This window comes from Nannospalax galili, unplaced genomic scaffold (assembly GCF_000622305.1).
Source record: "Nannospalax galili isolate Female #2095 unplaced genomic scaffold, S.galili_v1.0 scaffold924, whole genome shotgun sequence".
Lineage (NCBI taxonomy): Eukaryota > Metazoa > Chordata > Mammalia > Rodentia > Spalacidae > Nannospalax > Nannospalax galili.
In genome coordinates, this window is record NW_008350467.1 from 134,641 (window position 1) to 146,172 (window position 11,532).

The 11,532-nt window shown below is 44.1% G+C and overlaps 2 protein-coding genes across 15 annotated transcripts in view; one reads left to right on the forward strand and one right to left on the reverse strand.

The window, feature by feature from the left end:
- Positions 1-8,369, forward strand: part of Ddhd2 (DDHD domain containing 2) — a 43,426-nt gene extending 35,057 nt beyond the window's left edge. For 4 of the 6 annotated variants that reach the window (XM_008847762.3, XM_008847763.3, XM_008847761.3 and 1 more), the window contains 2 exons: positions 868-975; positions 1,354-3,472. In XM_008847762.3, the coding sequence (XP_008845984.1) occupies positions 868-949 (82 nt within the window). In that variant the 3' untranslated portion in view covers positions 950-975; positions 1,354-3,472. Of the gene's footprint in view, positions 1-867; positions 976-1,353; positions 3,473-8,263 lie in introns of those variants that run through there. The other 2 variants (XM_029570769.1, XM_017801849.2) reach the window with 2 other exon arrangements.
- Plpp5 (phospholipid phosphatase 5) lies at positions 2,180-11,526 on the reverse strand. Of its 9 annotated transcripts, XR_003851844.1 has the most exons (8): positions 9,591-11,526; positions 9,315-9,477; positions 9,069-9,159; positions 8,770-8,833; positions 8,193-8,386; positions 7,501-7,671; positions 4,376-4,725; positions 2,180-3,951 (listed from the first exon to the last, which is right to left on the reverse strand). XR_003851844.1 is itself a non-coding variant. In XM_017801850.2 (7 exons), the coding sequence occupies exons 1-7, from the start codon at positions 9,656-9,658 to the stop codon at positions 4,562-4,564; spliced, it is 792 nt and encodes a 263-aa protein (XP_017657339.1). In that variant the 5' UTR covers positions 9,659-11,526; the 3' UTR covers positions 2,674-4,561. The 9 variants fall into 9 exon arrangements, 8 of the variants coding, with proteins under 8 accessions (XP_017657339.1, XP_029426631.1, XP_029426633.1 ...); XM_017801850.2 differs by having other exon boundaries at positions 2,674-4,725; positions 8,262-8,386; positions 9,369-9,477; XM_029570771.1 differs by having other exon boundaries at positions 2,674-4,725; positions 9,369-9,477.
- Between the last annotated feature and the right edge of the window lie 6 nt (positions 11,527-11,532).

Genomic DNA, 11,532 nt, shown 5'->3' on the forward strand with positions numbered 1-11,532 from the left:
CCTGCATGTAGGTAAGTGCACCCATGTTGTGCAGTGCCTGTGGAGGTCAGAAGAGGGCGTCAGATCCCCTGGAACTGGAATTGCGGACAGCTGTTAGCTGCTGGATGGGTGCTGGGATTTGAACCTTGGTTTTCTGCAAGAACAGCCAGTGTTCTTAAGCACTGAGCCACCTCTCCAGCCCCCCTCCCCCTTTTAAGACAGGGTCTCCATGTAGCCCCAGACAGTTGGAACTTGCTTTGTAGACAGAGATCTCTTACACAGATCTGCCATGCCTGGCTTCAGGTCTTCATTCTTGCCAGCACTTGCTCTTACCCACTGAGCCATATCTTCAGCCTCCTATTGTATATATTTTGAATTTTGAATCAGTCATGATTTCACTGCCCTTTTCCAAAAGTGAATTAAAGATTTTGAACGAAGCTGAGCAACTAAAACGGCTCTTCAGTGTTGTGAAATGACTGGAGCAGAGCATGGTGGCTCATGCTTGTAATTCTAGCACTCAAGAGGCTGAGGTAAGAGGATTGCTGTGAATTCAAAATCATTCTAGGCTATAGAACGAGTTTCGGGGTAGCCTGGACTACAGTGAGACTGCCTCAAAAAAAGCAAAACAAAATAAAAAGATTCTATGGACTCTTTCTTGGTCATTTACTGCCTTTATTGGGGAGAGGGTCGGGACCTTTAGCTTTTCCTATTTTCAGACATAATGCTAGTGTTTTTGGTTTTGTTTTTCCCAGATCACCTTCCAAACCACTGCAGTGCTCTTCTGAGGTTCATTTAAAATAAAAGCCAGGGTGTTTGTATAGATTAAATGAGAAGCATCTGGCACCAGAGTGTTCAGTCTTTTCTCAACGTAAGTTTTTCTCTTCATAGGGAATCTGAAGACACAGCATTGCTGGTCCTCAAAGAGATCTACCAGACCCAGGGTGTCTTCCTTGATCAGCCCTTACAGTAAAAATGGCCCACCTGTAGCTGCTTAATGTAAGTTTTTAATATAGTATAGTATTTATATGTAAACCTCAAGCTCTTTATACATAGCCCTTATCACCAAGATCTAAGCTAATACTTGGAGACACTTGTTAAAATTACCCCACTTAGAGAATGATTATTGTATGTCTTGTGCTTGGGGTTTTGTTCAGTGACAAGTGACATCTTTTAGGATCTAAATTCACAATCTCTGTAGTTCTGATCATTTGAGAGTTAACATGGCAAGAGCCACAACTTTTCAGATCCCTAGCTTTATAATGTTCAGTCTTTCAGATAGGAAACTGGCAAAGTCTGCGTTTGACTTGGCGCTCTAGTTGCTGGTCACTGTCTGCTCTGCCTGCATGCTGACCACCTTCTCCCACTCTCCCTTAGATGGACACAGGGATTTTCCCAGAAAATCCACCTGATTGTTGCTGCCGTTTTCTTCTCATCAGCTACATCGTTTCCTGCATGTTGCGTGCCACTTACCTAACTGGGTCTTTGGAGGATAATCTTTCTGGAAATTAGTGGACAACGAAAGGAAGATACCTATTTTTGGGGAGACAGGGTCTCCCTCTAGCCCCAGCTGGCCTCAAACTTACTATGTAGACCAGGCTGACCCTGAACTCAATAGCAGTCCACTTGCCTCTGCCTCCTGAGTGCTGGGATTAAAGGCGTGCACCACCACCGCAATGTATTGCTTTTTAACCATTGGCTTTATATAAACACTCAGTAGTCTGTGCTTATATCTTTTCTCTAATAGTAGTAGGTGCCACACTTTATTACATGAAAAGATATATAGTTTACTTTGGGTTTGATTTGTCCAGGGTTGCTTAGAGGGAGGTTTCCGCTTATCTTTAGAAAGTGTTCCAGTTTAGGAGATCACTGAGATTTACAAGTACTTAGGGATCCAGTCATTTCTTGTTCTTTGCACGCTAAACTAAGCATAGATGGATATGGAAATAGTGGGGGATGGGGGTTGTGGCTCTGTGTCTGTTTGTGGTTTTGTCTGGTTTTTTTGAGACAGGGTCTCTCTATAGTCCCAGCTGTTCTGGAACTCACGTGTGCTGGGACTAAAAGCGTGCGCCATCACGCCCGGCTTGTTTGTTTTTAAGCCAGTGTTTCTTTCCTCTAAGTACTTTATGAAGAAATATTAGAATGTAGCTTGCTCTGAGAACTGACAGGGTTATTGCTAGGAATTGCTGGTGCTGTTCATTTTTTTTTTTTTGACAGCTACTCCAGCTTTAAGTCTGAAGAGTGTATGCATTGTATAGCTGCTTCTTTAAACCATATTCCAAACTGGGGGTGACATTTGACAGAAGTTATTTGTTTATACTTATTTTGAAGATGAAGTTGTAAAAGTTGGTGAACCTGAAATTACAAGGCTTTTCCAAGGTTATAAATGGACTCTTTCAGTGGTGCCAACTTGTCACCTGCCACTTCTACTTAGGGAAGGAGATACTGTGGTGTAAACAGCATTGCTTTCTGATGCATCCCCCAGAACGCCTGCATGCAGCATGAGGTTTACCTTGAAGAACATGAGTGACTACACTAAGCTTTTACCAAGGTGTCTGCTCACCACTTTGCTGGAGGTTTTCTTCCCCACTTGTCAGCACCTCTGCAGTGCTCAGTCCTTTGTACCCCCTCTTGGATTTCCACAGGCCTGTTTTACAGAGTGCCAGAAGCAGGGGAGTTATGTTTTGATTTTTGTCCAAACATTTTTTTTTCTAAACATATCATGGTATCCAAAAATACTGGTATTTAATGCTCACTGAGCCTCCTTTAGAAAGAACAGTCTTTTATCCTTTTTAGCATAGAAAAGGAAGGTTAACTACTGTCAGTCGCCTTACAGGTTGTAGATGCACAGGTGGGCATAGTTCAAGCCTGTCTCTGCTTATGGATTAATGCAGAATAAGCTACTAAGAAGTTTCAGATATGTGGCATATTTTATTTTCATTACAGTAACTGAGTAAGAATTATTGAGAATTAAGTAGTATACATTGTATACTAAAGTTGTTGTCTTCAAATTTGTTTACTCTTCTTGCAGAATAGTTACTGTTTAAGAGTAAACCAAAGTACAACCAAGAATGAGTTCCTGTAACCAAAGATGGGCAGCTTAGCCCTGGAGAGCTAGATAAACCACTGTACTAAGAAATGCTTCTTTCCTGGTGGTGTGGGCAGATAACTAAAACACCTTAGTGTCTCACCCATCATGACTGTGTGTTATACAATGAATAAGGTTAAGGTCCTTTATTTAGTTATAAATTACTTGCACTCCTTCATTTTATCATGTGCAACCTCTTGACCAAGCCCATTACTAAACTCTAGTATAAGAGCATTTTGTACATATTCCTAGCTACAGAATTGGTTTTGCCTAATCTCAGTGAGAGACTGCCTGCAAGGAAGAGTTAATAGCACTGATTAGCTTCTGATATTTTGCACTTTTGAAATGTTTTATATGTGATTATATTTAAGACTTTAGTAAATACTGAAATAAAACTGTTGACCAGTTGCCTACTTTCACCTGGCCTCATCTGTCATAAAGAAAAATCAATACATTAACCATTTCCTCTCCTGTTTAAAAATTTTAGGCAAATTAGTATGTAATTTATTTTCCCTTGACTAATGTTTTCATTGTTGTGATCCGATATAGCAATTGTAAATACAAAGACTGTCCTAGGTATGTACAGATATCAGCTAATATAACAGATAACAGCAGTTAACCACTTATGTCAGATGGGAAATCAGTGTTTATGTTCCAGTCTCAGAATGGTGCTTAACATACAAAAAAGAACGTGCACATTCACCATTTTATTTCAATATCAAGATTTACTGAAGTAAAAAAAGGCATTGAAAATATATTTTCAAGTATATTATAGGAAGGTGGCTGTAATAAGGTTAGGTTTACAGTACCATGGCAGTAAAGGAAAGGCAGGTGTAAGGTCCTGGGAATCCAGTTCTGACAGTGGCCTGTGACTGTCCTTGTATCACCTTGAAAGGAGGAGAGAGACAAAGGTGCATTTGTCTTCCAGAGAGTGTCTCTAGTTTTTCTTTCCTGATATAGTCAAAAAGTGAGAAATTAGCCAAAACTGGCCATTTTCTTATTTAAGGCTCAATGGAATGTTACCACAAAAAGTAAATAGAGTCAAAGAAATTTAGTTCTACTGCTCTAGATTTTAAGATTCTGATTTATAAGGAATGGAAATTAAGTTTTGGTAATTAACTTTCTTAGGATAAAGTGGGGCCATGTAAAAAAGTCTTCTTTGTCAAAAAGTTCTTGAGTGATAATTGAAATTAAATGTGAAAATAACAGATCTCAGAATGCCAATCTTATGGGCCAGATTCATTAACCTGGTAAGAGAGTGGCTGAAAGGTCCTTTCCCAGAACAGGTGGTATACAGTAGTGGAAAATAACCTTGATTCCTCAGGATATGTTCAGGTGACCTGAGGCAAAACTGCACAGTCATGTGGAGGCAGAAATGTGGCCTGGCTGTGTCGTCACTTTTACTTTAGAAGGGGTAAAAGGGCCAGAAAGTCTTGACTTGCCCATGGTGTTCATCAGGAAGGTTGGTTTGCCTGGTCTTCATTTAGGTAGATTTAGCTAAATATCCAAATGGTAAGAATCAGCAGGCTGCTTCTGTGAAGTGGTGGTTTGATGATTGTCCTGAAATGGCTTATGGCATTCTGCCTCAGTCAGAGGAGGATAATACTGCCTGTAGCAGACATAGGCAAAGATCACTCCAATCATGGATCCAACCAGTATATCTGAAGAGAGAGGAAATAGGTCCGTTCTTACCATGTTAGACACTGCACAGCTGTAGAGGTCTTGGCCTTCCAGGTTACTCTCCTTGTAAAAATCCAAGTTTAGAGGGTTTTTTTAGCTGTCTAAATTTTATGGAAGTGCAGGACTATTCTCTAAACACCAAATCAAAACACCTTTAGTTAAATTGGTATAACCCATATTTAGCATCGTCTAAGAATTTTTTTAATTGAGAAGAATAGCAAATATTCATGCAGTTCTATTCATTGACATGCTTTGGCTATTTCAAGTGTGCTGACCAGGAGTGGTGGCACACCCTTGTGATTCTAACAATAGGGAGCTTCCTGCAGAGGAACATTACGTTCCCAGCATGGTTCCCAGCACTGTGTTACAGCTAACAGCTGTCCTCTTAACTCCAGTTCAGTGGATCCATCGCCCTCTTTTGGCATGGGTGTACTTACATGCATACAGGCAAACACTCATACACATAAAATATAAAGAAGGAAAACCCCTAGGGGAGGAATGAGCTTCAGGAGCTGTCTCCCTGTTTAAAGTCATGCTCCCTGCACTTCTGAGTAATACCCTAACTCTGCAGCTGTGTCTTGTCTTTGATGATAATCTCCATAATGTTTTACTCTAGCATTCAACTTAAATTTCTTGGGATTAATTATTTTATATTTTTTGAATTTTTGTTTCTGAGAAAAATCTTATTCCCCTTCGACCCCCAACTTTAAGACAGGTTCTTGCTATGTAGCCAGGCTGGCTTCAAACTCAGAATTTTCCTGCTTCAGCCTCCCCAGTGCTGAGATAACAGGCATGTACCATCATGCCTGGCTTAAATTTTTTTTAGTTAAAAAAAAAATTGCGGGGAGGGGTCTTTCTTGAGACAGGGTCTCCCTGTAGCCCCAGATGGCCTGGAACTCGTACTATGTAGACCAGGATGGCCTTGAACTCACAGAGATCTGCCTGCCTGTGCCTCCTGAGTGCTAGAATTAAAGGTGTGTGCCACCATGCCCAGCTAAATTTTATTATTTGTACATACATGAGTGTGTTGCCTGCATGTAAGTGCACCCATGTCATGCAAAGCCCACTGAGGTCAGAAGAGGGTGTTGGATTCCCCTGGAACTGGAGGTAGAGATGGTTATTAGCCACCATGTGAGTGCTGGGAATTGAACCCAGATCTTCTGCATGAATAGCCAGTGTTCTTTTTTTTATAATATTCTTTCATTTTATGTGTATGAGTGTATTGCCTGTATATGTGTAAGTGCATCCGTGTCGTTCAGTGCCTGCAGAGGTGTTGGATCCTCTAGAACTGGAGTTACCAAGGTTTGTGAGCCACCATGTGGATACTGGGAACTGAACCTGGGTTCTCTGCAAGATCAGGAAGTGCTCTTAACTGCTGAGCCATCTCTCCAGCCCCCCCTCAATATTTTTTTTTTTTTGTCTTTTTGAAGCAGGGTCTCCCTGTAGCCCCAGCTGTCCTGGAACTCACCATGTAGACCAGGCTGGCCTTGAACTCACGGAGATCCACCTGCCTCTGCCTCCCAAGTGCTGGGACTACAGGTGTACGCCACCACACCCAGCTACCCCCCCCCCATTTTTAAAAAAAGATACTTATTTTTTGTTTGTTTTAGTTGAGATATGTAGGTTAAGGCTGGCCTGGAACTGCCTATGTAGATCAGGCTGGCCTCAAACAACTCAGAGATCTGCCTGCCTCTGCCTCCCAAGTGCTGGGATTAAAGATGTGCCCTACCACACCTGGCAAAAAGTATTTAATGTGTATTTATGTGTGCCTGAGTACAGGTATGTTCACTATGAGTTTACAGGAGCCCATGGAGGTCAGGAGAGCATCACATCCTCGGTACTGGAATTACAGGTGGCTGTGAGCCACCTGATATGCACATGTTGGAACCAATTCTGGGTCTTCTGCAGAAGCAGTAAGACTTTTTAAACACTGAGCCATCTTTACAGCCCCCCACCCCCCAATTTATTATAGATGCATTTTCATTTGAATTAGTGTTTCAAATAATGGAAAAATCAGATGTTTTGTGGTTTTGGGTATCCCCGCCCCCAACAGGATCTCCCTAGTCCCAGTCCCTGTGGAAGTCACTGTGTGGACCAGGCTGGCCTCAGTTTCACAGAGATCTGCCTGAGGACCAGGGTTAAAGGCACTCACCACCACACCTGGCATCACAAATTAACTTTTTAAAAAATTTATCAGTGTGTGTATTTGTGTATTGCGGGGATGAGGCATACATGTAGCAGTCAGAGGACAACTCTGAAATTGGTTCTCTCCTTCCACTTTGAGTTCCAGGGATCAAGTTCAGATTGCCAGGCTTGTGAAATAAATGCCTTTACCTAACTCTGGGCTATCTTGCTGGCCCCAAAGTTAACTTTTGTCTTCTGCATGGCTATAAATGCATATACAGTACAGAACTCAGATCATCTACACTTACTCATTTGTACTTTTTTTTTTAATAATTTTTATTTTATGTGTATGAGTGTATTGCCTGCATGTATGTGAGTACACCCTGTGTCGTGCAATGCCTTGGAGGTCAGAAGGGGGTATTGGATCCCCTGGAACTGGAGTTATGAATGTGTTAGCCACCATGTGGGTGCTGGGAATCGATTCTGGGTCCTCTGCAAGAGCAGTCAGTGCTCTTAACCACTGAGCCATCTCTCCAGCCCTTGTTTATTCTTTTAGCAGCTTCTCTGTGCCAGTTTATAGGGCTAAAATGTTGAGTGAAACAAATTTCTATGGCATAAATAACCCTGCTTACCCTGCCAGTGATGCTTGTAGTCACAGGTGCGGGATAGTGCAATTACTGCTGCAAGAAGTAGAGGCGATAGAAAGGCACAAAACCTCCAAGATTGCCCACGGCCTTGTGGTGTGAAGCAGTGTAACTTCCCTGCCAGGTAGAAGGATGCAAAGGCCAGACTGGCAAATGCAACTAGAAGAGGGGACATGGTTAGAAATGTGTGTCTCTTAATTGGAAGCCCCATCACTCATCTCCAGAGTAGGAGGCCAGGATGTGTTTTACCCCTTTACAATTTTTCTGGAGTAGATAATTGGTTACAAGGGTGGAAAAGAGAAAAATGAAGGGTTTTGTGTCCAAAGTTAATTGAGCAATGCTATGTAGATTCATCATCTATAAACGGCAATCATAAAAAACAGTACATACGGGTTAATGGGTTCTTGTGAGCTAGCAAGGCAGAGCACCTGGCACATAACTTCAATAAAGGTATTTTTTATGACTAGTACAAGATTGTTCTTATAAGGTTCCTAGGTTAATTGTAATAATTAAAAAGCAATATTGGAGCTGGAGAGGTAGCTCAGCAGTTAAGAGCACTGGCTGCTACTGATGAGTGACTCAGATTTGGTTCTCAGCACCCACATGGCAGCTGACAACCATGAGTAGCCCTAGTTCCTCTTCTGGCTTCCAGGGGCATTGCATGCACATTGTATACTTACATGCACACAGGAAAACATAAAATGCAAATACATTTATAAATACTGAAGCAATCCATATGAAATTCATACAGGAAGAATGTCCACTAGGGAAGCTCTTCCGGCCCTCATTCACCACATCCTTATCCCCTGTGCAAGACAAATGAGAATGCGCAAGCCCATCAGGGAAGCAGCGATAGAAGAAATCTGGGCGTGGCCTGGAAGAAATACAAGCATGGAGTGAGCATGGACCGTTTAACTCGTCCAGAAAGTATTTTCCAGTTGTATTAGACATCAGCAATACTGTTAGCTGTTGGTCAGACAATGCCCTAGGCAAAATCATGTAATTGGATCAGGACAGTCACTATACTGAGAAAAAAGCTTTAGAACCATGGCCAACATTTAAGTGAAAAGTGAGTGTCCCGCATGCGATTGTAGCGTCGCGGGTGATAACACTAGTGGGAATGTTTTGGGGTGGAAGATGCTCCAGTGTTGCCTTCAGAACTGCAGCATAAGGCCGGGGAGGAAGTTCTGAGTGAGGAGACGCTGGGGAAAAGGGAGAGAAGAGCATGAGAAAGAGGAGGGCAGACTGTTCACGTACCTCCCCACGATCAGTTTCATTGTGTTGGTAAAGACGCCGTTCAGAGTGAGGGCAAGGCTGGCAGCTGAAAGCAAAGGAAGTGTCTGCGTACGCGCCCGGAAGCGCACGGCCCCACTTGGCCTTCGGCACAGGCCAGTAGGTTTAGGTACCTAGGGGTGTCACTGCTGACCCAGTCCTTACAGAACGGTACTTCTGCCTCGCAGGGCAGGTTATGTCCCCGTGGGACACACCCAAGAGCGCAATTCCGCGTCCTCTGAAGGCTGCTTCCGCGCCCGGCGGCAGCAAGCGGCGGCTCTTACCCAGACAGGCTTGCTTGCTGTCTGCGGTATCCGCTTTCTTCAGGACCTTGGCCAGGACGATGAGGGACAGCGGAGACACAAGTGCGATGGCCTGGACCGGGGTACAGGGAAGGTGACGCCGGCGGCAGCGAGTAACTCCCCGCTGCTCTCAACGGCTCCCGCACTAGAGAACCCGCTCAGACCAGTGCCCGCTAGTTGGGGTTTTAAGTCCGTCCCTCCCCGCGGTTCACGCCAAGCTGTGCCCACGCCCTGGTGCTGAGCTGCCTGATCTCCGCCCGGCGGGAAGGGTGGTCCACGCACAAACATGGACCGGGTAGGGAAGTACTCGGCCTCCACATAGGGGTTCCGGTAGAGCCACATCTCCTCTGGCTGGATGTGCCGCTGGAAGGGAGGGAGCAGTTCCGTTACCCTGGGGAGAAAAGGCACGGACTTGGCACTACTTCCGGGAAGTCCCGCTCCCGGCTCTTCGGAAGAAGGGGGAGGTGTGCCGGGAAGTGAGGGAGAGTTCTAGAAAATCCTCACAGGAAGGCCAGGACGAGCAGGACCCGTACGCCCAGTTCGGCTCCCAGGGCTACCGCAACTTTCCGCATCCCTAGGACTGTGGGCAGACCAGGCTGACGTGGCTCCAACGAGCACCGGGTTCCGCCTGGGCCTGGCGCCACCTGGCGGGCTCCGGGGACCTGCACCAACCCGGGCCAAACCCACACCACCGAGGGCGACCTGCCGGAAGCCGGCGGGTCAGACCCCACTGTCACCAGGCTCTAACGGCCCACCTGGCCCCGTCCCCCGGGTTGCTCGGCCTGAGCTGGCTTCCCGGGTGTCAGTCAGTCGGCACCCGGGATCTGAGCACGGCCTTGAGATGAAAGTGCCTGCAGTAGCAGGGAGGACCGAGACGCCGCAGCGAAGCGGGAGCAGCACCCTGCAGGGCCGGCCGCCTGCCTTTAGTCCTGGCACCCAAGACGCAGAGGCAGGCAGCGCTCCGGGGAGCTCAGCGTCCAGGCCAGCCTGGGCTAGTGGGTTCCAGTCAGGTCTCCATAGTGAGCCCCTGTCTCAGGAAACTTTCTTAGCAGCACTGTCATTCTGAAGGGAAGAAACTGGTTGAGAGGAGATGTATGTTTGTGGCCCCCTTCCCAATAGGAAATTACAGGCAAAGAACAAGCCCATATACTTAATTTGGAACATACAGGACAATTTATTTAAGTCAACCTCCAGCAAAACCTGAAACCAATGGAATGTCATTTAAAACCCTTCCAAATTAATTCTTACAGAAGCAAGAAACATTTGAATTCCAAAGTATTTGTAAAATTAAAAAAGGCAACATTTCAGTAAGTATAACGTACAAAAGTTATGTTCCCACCAGCACACTTATCAGAAGCTTAAATAGTACAGGCAATTCTAACGGTTCAACTAGTTAACAATGAGCTATCTATATACAGTTAACCAAGATTTGTATGCTCACACTTTGCAATAGAACATTGGTCAATCAACAGAATCCTTAAAATACTATATATTTCAAAGTCAATGTGGCAACATCAAGTCATACAGCAATGCCCCAGTGTTGATAAACCCAGGGAGAACGCCAATCCCTTAGTGTTAAGAGCTTCTAACCAAGTCACAGAAACTCAAGAGATTGACTAGTTGAGTATGATGCTGATATTAAGGACTCAAGTCTCAAATGATTTAAACAAAATAATGTTTCACAGGAGCTACAAAGTTTATTACTGATAAAGTACAGAAATACCTAATCTGTAAAGGTCATTATTCAAAGAACACAAGGAACGGAAACTGAGTCTGTAGGTATCTGTGTTTATTGTGCAGTCATCACTCAAATGAGTACAAATGAATGTCATATCAATTCCAAATATGCACAAATCTTTGTATATTAAAAGATGATCTCTTTAGACAGTTGTAATTTATTAGCATCTTGATTACTAGTGGCAATACAGTTATCTTAACAGAGTATGTAACAGAGGAGTGAGATAATATTCATGACCAGAAAAGTTAAGTTTTATCCATTTCACTTAACTGACAAGAATACCTTATAAATACCTTATACAGGCAATCTGGCAGATACTTGAGAGTCATTTGCACACATCAAGAGTCTGTCAGCAGGTAGGGGGAGGCAACAGAAGCTGAGCTTGCAGCATGCGTTCTCCATTAGCAGATGTAGTAATGTCATAAGAAAACTAAGGACTGAATAATGACTTTGGCAATTTTTCTATTTTCCCTTTTTACTTACATGTGAATGACTTCTGGAGCCTCCCAAAGGACTGGCAATTCTTTTCCTCCTCCCCCTTCATACACAGGAGCCACAAGTGCCTACATTTGCCATTTTTGCAATGGATTGACAAAAGCCAAAAAACGGAAATGGTTTCTAGAAACAAGGGTTAAACAGCATTTTAGGAGTGTAACATAAGCGCACCCTCCCCAACCCCATACACACACACACACACACACACACACA

What these genes read in the sequence shown, in the direction of transcription:
- Plpp5 (XM_029570770.1), bottom strand. Translation starts at nt 9,658, where the DNA reads ATGCGGAAAGTTGCGGTAGCCCTGGGAGCCGAACTGGGCGTACGGGTC. An exon ending in AGGCAGCTCAGCACCAGGGC is followed by an intron (nt 9,160 to 9,314) that starts GTGGGCACAGCT and finishes ACCCCGGTCCAG; the next exon opens with GCCATCGCACTTGTGTCTCC. An exon ending in CAGCAAGCAAGCCTGTCTGG is followed by an intron (nt 8,834 to 9,068) that starts GTAAGAGCCGCC and finishes CTTTGCTTTCAG; the next exon opens with CTGCCAGCCTTGCCCTCACT.